This window comes from Takifugu rubripes, chromosome 1 (assembly GCF_901000725.2).
Source record: "Takifugu rubripes chromosome 1, fTakRub1.2, whole genome shotgun sequence".
Taxonomy (NCBI): Eukaryota; Metazoa; Chordata; class Actinopteri; order Tetraodontiformes; family Tetraodontidae; genus Takifugu; species Takifugu rubripes.
This window is the reverse complement of record NC_042285.1, coordinates 24,342,881-24,361,922: the sequence shown is the minus strand read 5'-3', so window position 1 is coordinate 24,361,922 and position 19,042 is coordinate 24,342,881. Positions and strand designations below refer to the sequence as shown.

Below are 19,042 nucleotides of genomic sequence, written 5' to 3'. Positions count from 1 at the left end.
TTATTAAACTTCACCAAAGTACAACTTCCATAAAGCTATATATAAAAATGTATGTAAATCATAAAATGGCCATGAATAGGTCAGGGACAGTGGCTCTACGGGGAATGTGACTACAGTACCTGCTCTGGCCACAAACTTATTGCATGATATTGCATTTCTTTAACACATTTTAAATTATATTGGATGGTAATGACAGTTAATGTGAACTTCTAGTGGAAATATTGTAAAGAGTTCATACTCTTTCTCAACTACTGTAAAGGGTTTATTGGATGCTGCAGACAGACTGAAGACATGTTTAATATTTAGACTTTCTGCATATGAAACTATCGCCAAAACATAGACAGGAATTCTATTGGCAATTTGACATCCACTGCGTCATCCACTAGAATAACTTGTTCACTCCCTGTTTGGGATTGGACTTGTTTCTTTGCTTTCCTTTAACCAAAGACAACAGTAGAAAGGCTAGGATTACACTAGACAGAGGACATAAAAAGGAAAGTGGGGTTTTGGAAAAAGAGAAGACATCTTGAGAGTATGTCCTACCAGCTCTTTGAGGGAAAGGACCATGCCTCGATTTACCAAAAATATCGTTTTGCACCTCCGGCTGAAGTGAAAAACTATATTCTTCAGTATCTTCACAAAAAGGTACTTCATGGACTTTGGATGAAAAGTAATCATGTTTCTGTTATAAATGCCCCATATTCATAAATTTACATTTTCAGAAGAAACCTCCACATGTGCTGGCAGTAGATCTGGGCTGCGGAACGGGCCAGAATTCCCAACTACTTGCACCACACTTTCAAGAGGTGGTGGCTATTGATGTGAGTGAGAGTCAACTGGAGGAGGCAAGAGCTGTGCAGGGCTACCCCAACATCACATACAGGTGAAGATGCTTGTTCATGATTTTTCTTCTAAGGCAAGTTAGTTAATAGTCTCTTCTTTAAGTAATTGAAATCTTCTTGAGGAAACAAAGGAGGATGGATTTTGTGTACAAATAATCAGGATTTTTGGTGAGTAAAATCAAAAATCCTGATTATTATACTAAAATGTTGCTATATTCCTAAATAATTTAGCGTGTTGGGGAGGGTCAGTGTGGGAATTTCCCAGCATGCTTTGTGGCAGTGTGTCTGTGGGTTCAGGTTGGTGTTAACCCTGTTTTTGTTCGTTGTAAATGTTATCTTTTGCAACTTTAAATGTTAGTGTTCTATTTATTGAGTTCTGGTTGTTCATGTGTCTTCAGTTCCGTGTTTAATAAAGTGACGCTTTTCTGCAGTTGAACTGCAGAATAAGCTGGCAGAAGTCTGTGTCTGAGTTCTTCCACAACCTGAAACCCTAACTCGCCGCAATAATATTGCAATTTTATCAGGTTATTTTTGATGATTTTTTTTATGTGTGTCGCAGTTGTACCTTCAGTGGAAGTTTTATAGCCATAAAAATGGTTATTGAGAGTTGGATTGATTCAGATGGAGCACTACTGAAGGCCTAGGTGTGAAATGCACGGCCCGCCACTGCCATTTATATACAATTTATTATGGTCAATTGATTACTAGGATTTCCTTATCCTTTAAACCTGCATAAGACAGTTGTTCCATGAGAAAATTAACTAGAACAATGTCTGACACCATCACACCTTTAGTGCACTTGAGGTATGTCATCACACTTTACTGAACTCTCAGATTGCTGTTCAGAAAAAGTATCATATTCACATTTTCTGCTTTAAGACGATTGCGTCTCTGGCTGATTATTTCCTCCAGCTCTGCCTTTTGCTGACTGTGTCGGCTCGGCAGGCGATGTTGCACGTTGATGCTCATTCGCTATCTCCTGTCACGTGACATGGGCCAGCTCAATACCCCGCCAGGTATAGGGGTGTCCCGACACATATTAATTTAAGTAACTAATCTAAAACGGCGGAAAGTGATGCATACACCCCCATTTTTTTTAGTTAGTATCGATATTTATAAAAGAAAATCGATACCAAATGAATAGCTTGTGAGCATCGATATATCGATACCACGGGATGGATCCGCCCATCCTTAGCTAGAGGGAAGAGGAGAAGACCAAGACAAGAACAACACTGTGCTATAATGTACCGACTTTTTGATGGGAAAGATCATGCTTTCATCTACCACAAGTATCGAATTCCACCTCCAGAGGAGGTGAAGAATCTAATTCTGCAGTACCTGGAGAAAAAGGTATGTCACTGCCAGGGTGACAAGTCATATGCTGTTGATATGTTGCATTATTGTGCCTTTTGTGGAATATTAACCCTGGATACGACAGACATTTTGTGTCCTGAAGTAACACCTGAGCTGTCAGTAGCTACTTCAGGACAATAACGCTGAGTAAAGGTCAAAAGGACAATTTGGGATTTAGGGAGAAGGAGCAATTTTTCCTTCCAAATTCCTCCTTTTTGATTGTTTGATCAAAACTAACAATTACCCTCATTAGGAAAATTACTACAACTTTTTAGAAGTGGCAGAAAAAAGTCACAAATGTACTCTTGGCAGCTGCAGCTACATTGTTCTACAACACAACTGAACACATTACAAATCAAATAGTTTTCAATTTCATTGCACAATTTCTTTAATAAATCATGAAAATTCCAGACTGTCTGCTTCAAGGGCTGTTCTGTAGGAATAAAAACCCTTTCCTATCATTAGAGATGGATGTTAAAACTCAAATTATGGGGCAGCAATCCTAGAGATCTGAACAACAGCTCAATTAGAAAAGAGAGGGTACTACCACTTCCCTTCCACCAGACATCTTTACCACGCCTACACTTGCCCGTTGATCTGTACAACCCTCAAAAACCCATCTTATCCCATTCATGCACATCAGTTTGAGGGGATTGAGTAATTACTGCAGTTGAAAGACGGCTGAATGTACACTTGATTATCGCTACAATGGTTGTGATTAATAAAGCAACTGCTTAAAGTGCCACAGCTAGTGATGTAAGAAAACCAGTCCTGCTCCCTAGTAGGACCCTAGTAGTGCCCTCTGAGTGTCCCTATTTTGTCTATAAAGGAATGAGGGGCATGGAAATTTGATATATACGTAGAACATTCAAGGTTGGCCTCTAACTGTAGAGTTGTAAAAAAAAACCACAGACCCAGAGTGTCAGAGATCCGGTGAGGAATATTCAGTGTGATTAGCAGACATAGCGAGAATCTGTGTAGGTAGTAACAGATGTCCTTGGCAATAGTACAGGCCCTGTTAAGAGCATAGAGCTCTGCAGCTTGAGCAGAGGTGCTGTGATGGAGGGCTCCAGACTCCTGACATCGCCTGAAAAAACTATCAGAGGGTCGCCTACAGGAGTCATTAGTGTAGAAAAGAAAATCTGGTTTCTGGAGTGGTGTCCACATGAGATCAGGTCTGCGTGATGTACCGCTGTCGATAACCACTACAATCATGATCCTCCTCCAGCTCAGGAACAGGAAGAGGTGGCTGGATTCAATGGTGGAGACCTTTCACGAATAACTGACAAACAGGACTGGACAAAATCATTGCTTCATATCCTGACCTTCGGGCAGTCGACATTTGTTGTGTAGCAGCTATATTCAAAATATGCAGCACAGAATGAGTAACACAGTCATGAGCCAGTACAATGGGGGCTGATTTCTCATTCATAGTAGCAACAGCAGCTACAGATCTCAACCAACTAGGCAGGACAAACACCACAGGGGGAAAGCTTTGACGAATAGCACTGGATGACAATGTGACCCATGTTTCTGCACCAACAGGTCAGAAGCAAAACCCGCTATCTCAGTCACATACAAATGGAACAGCTGTGTGTAATCCAGCAGCCCAAAGCTTGTGCTGAGAATGAAGCAGCCTTTAAATCCGCAAGGGCCTTGTGTATTTCCACTGTCCATTGAACTGTGGAAGGAGCATCCTGCATCATAACTGCTCTCAAAGCAATCCATAGGAGCAGAGGCACAGATCCACTGATGACAATGAGTAGTCATACCTAAGAAAAAAAGCCTCCGCCTCTTTGTCCTGGGGGAGTGACATGTTCAACAGCTGCAGTCTCTCAGGATAAAACCTGTTGACCTTTCTGCAAAACATGTCCCAGATATGTGTAATATCTGGCCTACAATATTGCAATTTTGCCAAAGAAGTTTGATGTCTGCACTCTGCCAACCTCTTCACCAATAACAGAGTCCACATGTCACACCTCCTTAGAGGGGGAGACAACCAGCAAATCCTCAGCATATTGGAGGAGAGTGCTCCACCCACCAAGTGCAGATCTTCCAGAGCCCGACACACTGCGACACATACATGGTTGGTCTCTTCAAAAAGCCCTGTAGCAGCTGGGTCCATGTCCACTGACATGATTTATATATGAAAACAAACAGATACTTGCTGTCTGGAAGAAGAGGAATAGAGAAAAAGGCAGACCATGTACAATGTAGTAGTTTGAATTTGATGGCGATAAAGCCAAAACAGAATTTGTGTCAGGCAGAGTTGCAGCTGTAGGCACAACAATGCTATTAATAGCTTGCAGATCTTGAGAAAAAAAACTCCATTCACCAGGTCTGTTAGGTTTCATAATAGGGAGACTGGGAGTGTTACAGGAACTGCTCGTCACCACGAGCACACCCTGGTTCACCCTGACATTCTGCACTATAGAGCACACCTGACTATAAGCCACATAAGACTATTATCATCTATATAATGAAATGCTTATGAATAGCATCATAAGCATTTCTTTGTGCATTATCCGTGAAGAGTGTGTGTATATGAAGCGCAAAAAGACTGTTCAAAACACAATTAAACTAGCATCTTTCTCGGCACAGTACCATATCCGTTCAACCTGTCTGTCTTGCTCTTGTGCTGCTCAAGCATCCTCTTGTGGCCACGGCCGTAAATATCCATTCAAATTCAGAAAACTTTATTTATCCTGGTGGGGCGATTGAGGAAATGGTAAAATCCATAATTAAGCCGCATCGCTCTATAAGCCGCAGGGGTCAAAGCATGGGAAAAAAGTAGCAGCTCAAAGTGTGGAATTTACAGGACATCCTCTATTCCTGCTTTTGCTTTTTGGGATGCCTGATTGTTGGAAGTTTAGAATTATGTTTGAGTTAAACAACACAAGACAGAGTAGACGTAACTAATGTTACATGACCTTTATGCTATTTTCCAAATCCTCAGAAGGGACAACCACATGTTCTGGCGGTGGACCTGGGGTGTGGGACGGGTCAGCTGTCACGGGTGTTGGCACCACACTTTCAGGAGGTGGTGGGTATTGACGTGAGTGAGAGTCAACTGGAGCAGGCCAGAGCTGTGCCGGGGTACCCCAACATCACATACAGGTAAGAGTGCTCAATGGCTTTATATGCATGGAAATGATTACTGTACACACACGCAGCAGAGAGATCATTGAGGTCAATGTCAGTATTGCTTCTTACACTGATCATCCATTGTCCAGTGATCCATCTGTGTTGCACGAACAGCATCAATAATGATTTGTGACTGCAAAACAAGTCTAACTTTGTGACATAATTTCTCATTTCTACCATCATCTCCATGTCCATTTTTTCTTGCTGCTGTGCAGCAGCTACAACTGCAAAAATAAATTTTTAAAAAAGACTCAAAAAGAAAATGCAACTTAAAAAACAAATATAAAACTTCCAAAATGACCAGTGACCTTTTTGCCACGCCACCAGGGAGGGGTCAGCAGAGGAGCTGCCGGTTCCAGATGGTTCTGTGGACTTACTGACGGCGTCATCAGCAGCCCACTGGTTTGATCAGTCGAGGTTCCTGGCTGAGGCAAATCGGGTCTTAAAAGTTGGGGGGTGCATAGCTCTGCTGGATTACATTTTGTCAAACTCCAGACTTCATTACCAGGACTGTGGTGACAGACTCACTCACATCTTCAAAGAGGTGGGTCATGGTATATTCAACCGTGATTTAATATGTGTATTTAATAATAAAATGTGTTCTCTTCCAGGTGAAGCAGGACCTCATGCCACACACCAGCAGTCCAGTAGCTGCATCTCAGTCCAAGCTTCAAGATCTCTTCACAGCCATTCCTTTTCCAGATAAAGAGAGGTAACTACAACACAAACTCCATCCAAATCTGAGCATGTCTTTGTTCAGACTGTTGTTTTTTCCATCTGTATGCATTAACGCATCAACGTGATTCAACAGGATCGACGCCATCCATGTAAATACGTCCATCTCAGTGAGGGACCTGACTGGATTGATAGAAACCTGGTCTATGTTTCAAACCTTTAAGAAAAAGCATCCGCAGGAAGCTGAAGATCTGCTAATCAGCACTCAGAAGAGGTCACACACACGCACACACACACACACACACACACACACACACACACAATGAAATAATTAACCGTGTACTCTACCTCCTCACAGGTTATTGAAGGAAATGGGAGCCATGTCTCTTGATACAGAAATTGGTCATGAAATGGAATATTTTTGTATTCTGGCATCAAAACCATGATCATTGGACTGATCATGAATGTGGATTTTTCTACATAAAGCCTTTTCATCCCAGTCTTGGATTTCTTTGTATAATCAGATATAAACTGATGTGTAAATTGTGTCATAAGTGTACCTTTTTCTCCTTAAAGGTTTTAAGGTTTCTACCTTCTAAATATAAATAAATAATCACAGCAGTGATCACGCTGATTCACTATTTGCTTTGCTGTTTATTCCTTTATTGAGTATCTTGCTACACATTCAGCTGTGTATACACTGGTGTTGGGGCGGTTAACAAGGTGTGGATGTCTCAGGTATCAGAAATATCGGGTTCTTCAGGATTTGGGACCTCAGACGTTCATGTTCTCAGAAGTCATTTATGCATTTTAGCCTTCCAAAGTGATTCATTTAAAAGGACATAATGCCATTTAAACATTTAAATAAAATTAATATTGATAAAATAAGGTTATAAAGTTGTGAATTAATGGTTAAGTGGGCATTAAATATAAATATAAAATATATAAATATTCCTGTATTTATATAAATATTAACACATTAAACTTTTGATTGTGTTTAAATGTGGACCATCAGTTTAATTAAGTTAATGATATACAGTATAAAAGGGTTTACTGAGCAGTCAGAACCAAAAATGTGCTAATCCAAGAACATTAGAGGGCAGTAAACTCATTCTAATAATTTATTTTAGAGAGTTACATTAAATTGTTATTAAACTCTTTCTCAACTACTGTAAAGGGTTTATTGGATGCTGCAGACAGACTGAAGACATGTTTAATATTTAGATTTTCTGCATATGAAACTATCGCCAAAACATAGACAGGAATTCTATTGGCAATTTGACATCCACTGCGTCATCCACTAGAATAACTTGTTCACTCCCTGTTTGGGATTGGACTTATTTCTTTGCTTTCCTTTAACCAAAGACAACAGTCGAAAGGCTAGGATTACACTAGACAGAGGACAGTGGGGTTTTGGAAAAAGAGAAGACGTCTGGAAAGTATGTCCTACCAGCTCTTTGAGGGAAAGGACCATGCCTCGATTTACCAAAAATATCGTTTTGCACCTCCGGCTGAAGTGAAAAACTATATTCTTCAGTATCTTCACAAAAAGGTACCCCATGGACTTTGGATGAAAAGTAATCATGTTTCTGTTAAAAATGCCCCATATTCATAAATTTACATTTTCAGAAGAAACCTCCACATGTGCTGGCAGTAGATCTAGGCTGCGGAACGGGCCAGAATTCCCGACTACTTGCACCACACTTTCAAGAGGTGGTGGCTATTGATGTGAGTGAGAGTCAACTGGAGGAGGCCAGAGCTGTGCAGGGCTACCCCAACATCACATACAGGTGAAGATGCTTGTTCCCAATTTTTCTTTTAAGGCAAGTTAGTTAATAGTCTCTTCTTTAAAAAGACAGACCATTTGTCTGGCCTCTCTGACTTTATCTCCATCTGGACCCTTGATCACAAAGATTCTCATAGTCCACTCAGAGAGCTCCTAACTCAGCCAAAAAAAATACTATTAAGGAATCTTAGCTTAAGAGTCATTCAGGAAGTTTACCAGAACAAATCTGAGCAAGGCAGGAACAGACAGTTTTATCTCAGTGAGATGGTATGCTTGAGCCCATTGCCAAGTATGACATATTAAAAAAATTAAAAACAACAACGCTCCTTTGTAATGATAGTGAATTCAACCAATCAATGAACTTTGGGGAGGTTTTTCTTGCCACTGTTGCTTGTGTGGGGTCAGGCCCTGGGATTCTGTAAAGCGCCTAGAAACAATTTTGATTGTAACAGACGCTATATATGTTGGGGTGCTGGGTTGTGTCGGTCTTTGTCCTGCAGGGGGTGGAATGGAGCAAAATTGGTGGCAGCTGGCACTGCGGGCAGGCTCACCTGTAGGCAATTTACATCTTGCTGCCTATTTAAGCAGGTTGTGCCTGCCTGTCAGTGCCAGGGTGTCTGTTCCAGTCGTGAGGTTGTCTGTTCGTCTCACTTGCTGTGTGTTGGTGTTCTGCGTTTCCTGGAGGGCAGCTTCTGCCCCGTGTTTACTGGAGGGCCGCTACTGTTCCCTGTGCCCTGGAGGGCCGCTCCTGTTCCGTGTTTCCTGGAGGGCTGCTTCATATCAAGGTTGGACGCAGACTTAGCTGTCATATTTCTGTGATTACTAATGTCATTAAACAGTTTGACTTTACCAGAACAACAACAAAAAAAAACACAATCAATTGGAACTGAACAGAAGAGAGTGGATTGCTGTTAGCACAGCTCGAGGAGAAGAGCAAAATAGTTAAGAGGAAATTTGGTCACAATGGAAGAGGCAGACTTGGGAGTGCATTGCCTAGAAAATCAATGTCTTGTTCCCTCTCAACAAGTGTGAGAAGTGCTGGCACATGCTGCAATCCAAGTGTCCTATTAAATCACTGTGTGTTCAATCAATGTTTATCAATCAATCTTTATTTATATAGCGTCTGTTACAATCAAAATTGTTTCTAGGCATTTTATCCCAGGGCCTGACCCCAAACAAGTAACAGCGGCAAGGAAAAACTCCCCTTTAACAGGAAGAAACCTTGAGCAGGACCAGGCTCATGTAGGGGGACTTCTGCTGATGGCCGGCTGGGTAGAGAGAAAGGAGAAGGGGAAAGACAAGTAGAGGAGAGAATAGGTAGAAGAGGAGAGGTAGATGAACCTGTAGATGAATATAGAAGGGCAGGGAGAAGCAGAAAAACTACACAAGAAATAACATCACTAGTCTACTTGGTGAGGAGAGCATTTCCCAGTGGGGTGACACAGGCTTGTCACGTGATATACAGGACATATATAAAAAAAAATTAAAAATCTGTAAAAAAATAACTAAGAACTACTTTTAGTCTTTGGATTTTCCATGAATATGGGCCTGCTCTACCATCGCTCCAGCTGCATCACTCCCATTTAGAACATCAACATTTTCATCTCTTTGACCTCTCACTCTGATCCCTGTCTCTTCCTCAGTGTCACTGTAAACTAAATGGAAAATGTAATTATTCAAAATGACTGGTGCACTTTTTTTTAAACCCTATCAGGAAAGGGATAGCAGAACAGTTCTGTTGACTTGTTGACTGCATCATCTGCAGCGCACTGGTTTGATCAGCCGAGGTTTCAGGCAGAAGCAAATCGAGTTTTAAAACCACAGGGCTGTGTAGCCCTGGTGGACTTCACTTTTGCCAACATGAGACTTCACTACCAAGACTGTGGAGAAAGACTCACTCAGATCTTCAAGGAGGTGGGTGCATGGTTACATGAAGGTTTTCAGAACCTTTCATTTCTACCAATGCTTTATGCCTGGATTTGGGGACATCCTGAAATTCTTCTTTGCAGTTCCTTTAATGCTCTGCCAGATTAGATGAGGATTATCAGTGTACAAAGAATTGTCTCGGGTGTCTGAGGCCTCTGGATACTTTGCCAAGAACTCTAACTTAAGGGGTGGGGGGTGCTGCAAGGACAGTTGACCTTCTGGAAGTTTCTTCCATCAACACAGAAAAAAAATCAAATCAAAAAGTGCTTAAATATAATTTACAAAAATATGAGTGAATAATATTGATAAGAAAAAAGTGAAATAACTTAGACACAAAGGATTAGGTAAAACCAAGTAATAGAGCTCAGATGACAGACTTAAAAAAGGTATTCTGTAAATGACAGGAAAAACAAAAATCACATGCTACCGAAATTTTACCACCAGGTTATTACATGAGCAATAAGACTCGTGACCACTGCTATTCTAGCATTAATGGAGTGTTCAGGCTTATTCCAAGAACCTATTTTGGGAAATCAGACCATTCATATTGTTATCTGTCTAAGGACAGGAGGTAAAGAGGGACAAATTCACATTCAGGACAGTCCAGTGCTTGTCCGCAGAGAATGATTTTAAACTTCAGGGCTCTTCAATTAACAGACTGGACAGTTTTCAGAGTCCCCATTAAAGCAAGTGAGTATGCTGATGCATTTACAGACTGCCAAATTTTGTGTGGATTTATCCATCTCTACTCATACCATTTGTTCTGTTCGAGATTAGTTTGACCAAGACCCAAATGCAGACAGGTAACAGCCATCTCGATTTCTAAAAAGGGTTTATTGAAAAAAGCCTCAAATGCTGTGGGAAGAAATCACACTCAGCACGGGGAAAAATCCTGCTTGTTCCTTCTCCAAAGGAGGGAGGCATGGTGACAATAAGACTGGTAATTGAGAGAATGAAACAATTACTAGTCTTAAATCTTGGAAGAGGGAAAGAATGTTTACCACAATACTGATGAAATGATCCGAAGCTGGTGAACAGGAGCCCCGGGCCTAAATAGCCAGTTGATTCTGGCTGCAGGTTTGACTGTCACCAGCCACAACTGCAAGAAAGTGTCTCCACCATGCCCCCTGGAAAAAGAACAGAGCAGGAACAAGGAAAACAACCAAAGCAAACCAAGACAAACACCCAGGACCCTGACAGTACCTCCACCCAATGGGCACCCTACCAGGCTTGTCAGGATGGTCCAAGTAAAAATCATGCAGGAGACTGTCATCCAAGATATTCCGGCAGGGAATTCATGTCCACTCCTCCCGGACTCTACCATGACAAAGAGTTTGTTCTCCAACAGGCATTGAACAACTAGGCAGACATGTTGTACATGTTCCTCCTTGGTCTGAGAAAATGAGGATGTTAAACAGGTAAACAAAGAGGAACTTGTTCAGCTCGTCACAAAGGAAATCATCAACTAGAGACTGGAACACAGCTGGGGAATTGGTAAGCCAAAAGGGCATTACAAGACACTCAAAGTGGCCCTAGGGCGTATTAAACGCTGTCTTCCGATGACGAAGTTATGAGGGGGCAGAGAGAGTGCACACTGCTTACTAAAGACAGTGCCCAAGTCATGATATTCCGCAAGTACCATGGAGAGTTCTGGAACCGCCAGGGATGGGTCTGGGATTACTGAAGAGGGGGTGAGTGCAGAGCAAAGGCAGTTAGTGTGACAGGAGACACTTAAGTAAGCCTACTGGCCGGCAAATCAGGCTGTGGATTAGGGCCGGCTAACCAGGGTGCACAAAGGACGCCAGTGGGGACGGACGCAGGAAAAATAAAGAGCTGAATCTGTTCCGAGATGATGAGGGTTAGGGGAGTGGTTCGAACGAGTGCTTGGTCATTGAAGGTGTCATCTGCACCAGAATCGATTAGAAAAGACAATGAGAAGCTATCATGGCCCCAAAGAAGCGTACCTGGAAGCGTCAACCGGGCTGGAGAGAAACAGGAAGAAGCTCCGCTTGCCAGCACTCCTGCATTTGCTGACGAGCTTAGTCTTTTGGCCAAGCCGGACACGCAGCTATGAAATGGCCTGGTTGACAGCAGTACAGAGACCCTGGCAGTTATCCTTCTCTGCCTCTCGGAATGGGAGAGGCTGGTTTGTCCCAACTGCATGGCATCATTAGCGACTACTTCTAGAGGGGGAACAGGGCTTGGTGTTGGTGGCTCAGTTGGTGGTTCAGAAAGTGGCGCCACCACTCCCCCTGGAGAAAGAACAGAGCAGGAACAAGGAACACAACCACCAAGGCAGACCACATGTTCCTAAGAAAATTGCCAACCCCCCCCAAAAAAAACAAAACAAAACATGGCTTAGTTGCAACTAAACTAAGGATGCACTACTTTTAAAGCAGGAGAAAATGAGCACTAGCCCAGGTACAAGTTGAGGAAAGCTATTAGTTCAGCCAAAAAAGCAACAACATCAGGACAAAATTGAACAGTGGGGTAATGATGGGGACTCAAGGCAGGGACTGCAGGCCATGACAGGCTGCGTGGTATTTAATGTTGTGTAACCGGTTTGCATCACATACACGCACATACTAAACCATAAACCTAGTAAACAGCTAAAAGGAATTACAGAAAATGTATACTGATTGCCAAAGAAGAGTTTTAGTTTTCTAGTTTCAATGTCCCTTGGTTTGTGTCTCACCTCAAGCTTGATGTCTTGAATGAATGCAAAAGTTTAAAAAGCCCTCAAAGTAAAATAAACTGTATTCTCTTCCAGGTGAGACAGGAATTACTGCCATACACCAGCAACCCAGTAGCTACCTGTGGGAGGAAGGATGCCCTCTTCTCAGCCATGATTTTTCCAGATAAAGAAAAGTATTTACAGATGTATAGCTCTGTATAACAATGTTTGTTATTCTGTTTTTTACCTTTTACCGTCACATAATAATGTGTTTTATAGGATCGACAGCATTCTTGTGAAGTCCCCCACGTCCGTGAAGAGTCTGTTGGGTTTGATTGAATCCTGGTCAATGTTCCAAACTTTGAAAAACAATGATCCCCAGAGAGCTGAAGATCTGCTTATGAAAACTCAAGAGGTACCACACACACACACACACACAGATGATTATGAAATGATAATAATAATAATTAAACAAACACTCAATCGGCTTCACAGGTTTTTGGATGAAATGGGCGCCACATCTCTTCAGACGGAAATTGTTTATGAAATTGAATATTTTTGCATTCTGGCATCAAAACCAGGATAAACATCAAGATGTAATATCAATTTTACTATTAAAAAGCAACATGTTACTCAACAAAAGAGGCTGTTGGTTCATTTTCTGCAAGTATAGTTTTGCAATTTAGATTCAGATTAATGAAAGATTTTGAAAGTTCCTGAGCCAAAATATGAAATCAAACTAAAGCAGAATATTCGATATTAGAGCTCAAGTGATTTTTCCTCATTTGTGAAAAAAATGAGTACAGCTGGAGCAAGATAAAATCCTGTTTCTATCTATCGATCTAGTGCTACACACCCTGTTTTCAAGAATCTAGTGCTACACACCCTGTTTTCAAGAACTTGCTATAGGCTGACTTCAACATAGCAAAAGGTAAGAGAACAGGTAGTGGCATAGACTTTGAAGAACTGGGAGGATTTACAGGTCTGAAAAATAGGAGGTGCTAAATCACCAGGAGATAAATACTAAAGGAGCCTGTAGCAAGATTAGAGAAAGAGGGACACACCACAATGACATGTCAGGTGTTTGTTGGGGAGGACATTTCCTCTAACTATCAAAAATACCGCTTTAGAGCACCTGATGAAGTGAGAGATACAGTTCTCCAGTTCCTTGATGAAAAGGTAGACAGCTGATCCAAAATTTGTAATTCAGACTTCTGACAGAAATTAGCAATAAACAATTCTAATAAATGTTTTTGCCCTGAACTCATTAAGAGTTAATGAATACTCAACATACAGTATATTAACATCTCCAGAAGGCAAAGCCACGTGCTGGCAGTGGATCTGGGATGTGGAACTGGACAGACCACCCGGCTACTGGCACCGCACTTCCAGGAGGTGGTGGGTATCGATGTGAGTGAGACTCAGCTGGAGCAGGCCAGAGCTGTGCTGAGCTGCCCCGACATCACATACAGGTAAGAGGGTTGTGTGTTTGGGTCGACTTTTGATGAATGATAGAACTGTGAACCATGTGCCACACTGGCAGGAAGGGGACAGCAGAGGATCTTCCTTTTCCAGATGGTTCTGTGGACTTGATAACAGCTTCATCGGCAGCCCACTATTTTGACGAGTCAAAGTTTATGGCTGAGGCAAACCGAGTTTTAAAGCCTGGGGGTTGTATCGCCCTGATTGACTTCCCTCTCCAAAAGATGAGACTTCATTATCGGGACTGTGGAGAAAGACTCACTGACATTTTCCATCAGGTGAGCCAAGAAATTACCGGTATACTTTTAGTGGTTTGACACCAATCATAAATTGGGGAGGGGAGGGGAAGAAGCCTGTCACTAGCTGTCAGAACTCTGGCTGCAGCATTTTGGATCAGCTGGAGGTTTCTCAAAGAATTGTTTGGACATACTGATTGTAATAAATTACAATAGTCCAGTGTGGTAGTATCATCTGCATAGACTAACTTTTCAGCATAATGCTGATTCAATAATTCCCTACTCTTAAATAAAAAGGCTGCGGGTGCTGTGGGTACTTTTTTAGGTATTTATGTATTCAACAAATTAATATACTTCAAGAGAGTGCATTTTATCCAATTTACAGACTTTTTGACATTCCTGTTAAAGTTTACATAGTTCTCAACATCAACTGTTAAAGAGCATGGTTTGTGCTCTATCCACATACAAACATTGAGGAAAATGTGAGTATCTACTTTTTACAAAAGAAGGAAAACATAAATCTAAATGCACCTGAATGAACAGTGACTAGCTCATGGTTAGGTGTGCACATTAAAATGAGGGTGTGGCTTTATGAAGCTTGTGGAGCCTAAGTGGGTATTTTACCATTGAAGGGAATAACTAACTTCACTTTTCTGAAGCAACATGAATTCATTAAATATCAGTATACATTTGTTTCCAGATGCTGGAAGTGTTGATGGTAGACACGTCCATCCCAGTGGTTAAATCTGAGAATATGCTGGAAGATTTTTTCTCAGCCATTTCATTCCCAGATAAACAGAGGTAATCACACACATAAACACATGTCTGACGGAGAAAAATAAAGTCTGATAACTTATTGCATGCGTTGTCCTTCTACAGGGCTGAAGGCATTCTGGAAAAATCAACAACATCTGTGAGAAAAGTGTTGGGTTCCGTCAAGACATCATCCATGTTCCAAATTTATAAGGGGAAAGATGCTCAGAGAGCTGAGGAACTGTTTCTCGACACTCAGAAGAGGTCACACACTCATACACACACACACACACACACACACACACACACACACACACACACACACAGACAGATCTACAATATATAGTAATAATGACTTGAAAACTGATTCTTTGCACTGATTTACAGGCTCCTGCAAGAAATGAAAGCTACATCTCCTGACACTGAAATTGAGTGGACCCTGGAATATTATTGTGTCATGGCATCGAAACCAAAGCAATAAACAATATATAACAGATGAAACCATAATAATTTACCTGTTTCATGTCTGTGAATGAGAATATAATTCACAGCCATTTTATGTTGCTTTGAGGTTGTGCTTAGGTGTAAATAACAAATTATTTTTTTCTTTTTCATCTTTAACTTTATGGGCAGCAAAAATATGATCATAACAGTAGATAAGGGGATGAAAATGTATAAGCTGTTGGGGACGCCTCATACATATTCAACAATACATAATTTACTGTTGGGGTCCGGGGTTCCGGGTTGTGATTGGTTTTTCCTGCAGGGGGCGTGGAGGAGTCGATTTGCCAACAGCTGGCACTGCAGGCAGTTGCCACCTGTCGGAAATTTCCATCAGGCCACCTATTTAAGGAGGGAGAGCCTGCCCTACCAGCGTCCTGAGTGTTTTGGTGTGGTTCCCTGCTTGTTTGAGGTTTTCATGCCGTCCTGCCGGACTTGTGAGATGTGCAGAACCCAACCCCTGTGTTGGCTCTGTGCGCTCGGAAGTTTGAACTAGTGCTTCCCTGCAGTCCAGGAGGACTGCTGTTTTTGGGTTTGTTAAAAAAGCCTATTTATGGACTTTTTTATCACTGCGTTCTTGCTTGCTTTCGGGTCCTGTAAAAACCCTACCATAACATTTACATCAGACTAAAGTTGAGGTTTCAAAATCAGAAAAGTCTGCATTCATCCACCTACCCATGTGACGGGTATGGTATGGACCCAGTGCAGTACAAAACAGGCAATGAACTGATGATCAGTTAATAGGTTTATTAACTGCAATCTGGCACACAAAAACAGTTCGAGGGCGGGACAGTAGACTTGGTCGAGGGCAGGCAAAGGTTAGTACCCGGGAGGCAGGCAGAATCAGGCAAAACAGTTCAGAGGGAGACTGGCTGAGCTCGTGGTCAAAACAGAAGACAGAGGTAATTTATCGGGGGTCAGGGCCAGAACAGGAAGGTCGTACACAGGCAGGGTCGATACCGGGAAGACAGGCAGGAAAACGCTGGAAAGTCTTGGCATTGCAGAGAACAATCTGGCACCGAGTGAGTGTGAGGCTGGAGAATATATACTGGCTAGGTGAGCTGATTGATGAGTGAGAGCAGGTGTAGTGATCAGTGACTGAGAGTGGGTTGTGGTGATCAGAGGGTGTGGTGTGAGCAGGGCAGTAGAAAAGTTACTGAGTCCATGGGCTGAGCAGAGTGTGACAACCCCACCCATCCATTATTTGCACTTATCAAGCAAACAGCCCTAGACTTTCCGTGGCCCATTAGGGTAACACTGACTAAGGGATCCCTGGGTGCTCTCATGCCAGAGGATAGATATAACCTGATGGCATCCCTGCACATGTGGCCGAACCACATAACCAACTCCTTTCTTTTCTTAGAACAGTGGTTCTATTTCTGAATGTCTCCTGGATGAGTGCGTTCTCACCCCTATTGCATGGGAAGACAACAGCAGCCTTCAGGGAACTTTTCACAGCAATTATGTCTGTGACCTTGTATTTAAGGTCTGACCCATCACTCTGACCATAGGGCACAAGGCCTGACCGTTGGACTAAGATTTGCTTCTGGATTTCCTCCCTCTTCATAATGTGGGGTGGCAATCTTACAGCTGATTTTGAGCCGATGATCCTCATCCATGCCGCTTCACTTTCAATTATTACTGTCATTATTCATTATAGTCATTATTGCAACTGCTTCAAAAAGCTCAAATTACAACTCATTAGAAAAAAACTGGTGGAGCAATCGATCATTTATCTAATCTCAGTCGGTATCATGGTTGGGGTAGTGATGCTGGTTAAAAGCTTTGCCACTGTGTTGGACTTTGCTTCCATGCCCCACTCTAGGGAAATAGCTCTGCAACTGGCCAGTGAACAGAAATACACCACAAGGCATGTAGGGAACATGCAAACCATGTATGACAGGACTAACAACTCAAAAAGATTTGAACCTCTTTGTTTGACCACATTAGCATGTGTATATACATATACATGTATTTTTGTATATACACATGGACACATATTCATAGACTACATGCACTGGGGCGGAGTGTTCGATATGCACATAGTCATATATATATAAATAATGTAATTTTATTATATATATATATATCACAGCAGGGTGCAAGATGTTAGCAGGAAAGGTATGCATGGAGCGGCATAACCAGATGGCTGGCATAGTGTACAGGAACATCTGCACTAAGTTGTGGCACTTAAACGTTTTGGATCACCCGTAAGCTCTTGAATTCTTGTTTCTAGCTTTGAACTCATTCACAATTTGTTCTGCAGATCAACCTCGCAGACGCCTGTTCATGCCGCCCAGCTTGACCCGACCGTGTTTCCTGAGCTTTCCCACCTAAGAATTCTCTGCAGATTACTACTAAACCTTCAGTAAAGTTTTATATTGATCACCCTTGGCTGCCGTGTGTGTCTCTGCCTTTTGGGGTTCTGAAATTGTTTGTTAGTCTGTGGTTTCCCAGCAGTCAGGTCCAGCATTCACTTCTAAAATGAATTTAATCATACAGGATGGGTTGTCAAGCACATCCTGGCAAAACAAAACTGTCTGATGCAAAAGGCGTTGAGATGCCAATGCTGCTGCTGGGACAAGGAGGGAAGGAAAAGAAGGAAAGAAGCAGAGAAATAGACAAGAAAGTTATTCACTATATACATATGTTATCTCTTTATAGTATGCATGCAATGAAACAGATAGCTAGCTATAGCCTGATGTGAATTAGTGTGTTCATTAGCCTATTACTACATTTGTGACAGGTGCAGTTTGGACCCAAATGCAGCACTCTGGAAAGCTGGACCGTAGTAATGACTTTTATTAACACACGGGCAAACAGGAACTCAGGCAGACAAGGCAACACAGGAAATAGTCCGTTCTTCAGGCTCCGGGCCCGCACAAAGTCTGTGGGTTGCAGGCTCGGGGAGTGGGACGAGCAGAGATGGAATGCGGCACCAAGGGGGAAGGATGTAAATCCTCGGAACCGTGCAGTTCCGCTGACAGCGGGCAGGAGTGACAGAAAGGGGCTTACAGGAGATGAGGCTGACGATGTTGCGGAGCAGACTGGGGACGAGCAGCAGCGAAGTCAGGGCCAGGCGGAGAAGTCAAAACCAGGTGAGCAGACAGGAACCAGTAGTGATGGGCAAATGATACCGAGGCTTCGGAGCTTGTGTCACTCTTCCCGAAGCGGAGTGATTCGAAACACTGTGTCGGAGCTTGTATCGAAACACCAGTGTCACGTGACACTGTATTTTGGCAAGTTTCATGGCGAGTACCACCAATAATCGACGTTCTAGAGTTTGTGAGGACAAATAACTTTTCTGCTTCTGTGAAAAATCATTCCAAATCAAACATGGGACAAATGGCAAACCATTATCTTTAAAGGTTTTCCTTAAAAACACAAAAATAATGTTTCTGAATTCAAACACCATGATCATTTGCAAAGTAGGAAGGATCTCTAATCCTGTTAGGGACTTTTAGTAGTTCTTAAATAAATCTCAAAGTGTTCAATGAACCCTTAACCAACACTGAACCCTTAATATAATTTGCATTTATTCTTTGGGTTAATCTTGAATGTGTTTTAGAGTAAGAGGGAGAGCATCTGCATATTTTATTGTAAAGACGATATAATCATTATTTGGTATGAATGAACAAAACCCCTGGATGAGCACACAATTAACTTTTAT

At 42.1% G+C, this 19,042-nt stretch overlaps 2 protein-coding genes across 4 annotated transcripts; both read left to right on the top strand.

Moving 5' to 3' along the window:
- The first annotated feature begins 429 nt into the window (after positions 1–429).
- On the top strand, positions 430–6,655 carry LOC115252434 (putative methyltransferase DDB_G0268948). Of its 2 annotated transcripts, none has more exons than XM_029847646.1 (6): positions 430–645; positions 5,152–5,312; positions 5,667–5,883; positions 5,951–6,051; positions 6,151–6,288; positions 6,373–6,655. In XM_029847646.1, exons 1-6 carry the CDS (start codon positions 535–537, stop codon positions 6,458–6,460), a joined length of 816 nt encoding a protein of 271 aa, XP_029703506.1. In that variant the 5' UTR covers positions 430–534; the 3' UTR covers positions 6,461–6,655. The 2 variants fall into 2 exon arrangements, with proteins under 2 accessions (XP_029703506.1, XP_029703504.1); XM_029847644.1 differs by lacking the exon at positions 430–645 and adding an exon at positions 2,037–2,192.
- A 6,571-nt stretch (positions 6,656–13,226) lies between these two features.
- Positions 13,227–15,379, top strand: LOC105419080 (uncharacterized). Of its 2 annotated transcripts, none has more exons than XM_029847656.1 (6): positions 13,227–13,579; positions 13,697–13,872; positions 13,944–14,160; positions 14,819–14,919; positions 14,998–15,135; positions 15,259–15,379. In XM_029847656.1, the coding sequence occupies exons 1-6, from the start codon at positions 13,469–13,471 to the stop codon at positions 15,350–15,352; spliced, it is 837 nt and encodes a 278-aa protein (XP_029703516.1). In that variant the 5' UTR covers positions 13,227–13,468; the 3' UTR covers positions 15,353–15,379. The 2 variants fall into 2 exon arrangements, with proteins under 2 accessions (XP_029703516.1, XP_029703514.1); XM_029847654.1 differs by having other exon boundaries at positions 13,233–13,579; positions 13,714–13,872.
- The last annotated feature ends 3,663 nt before the right edge of the window (positions 15,380–19,042 follow it).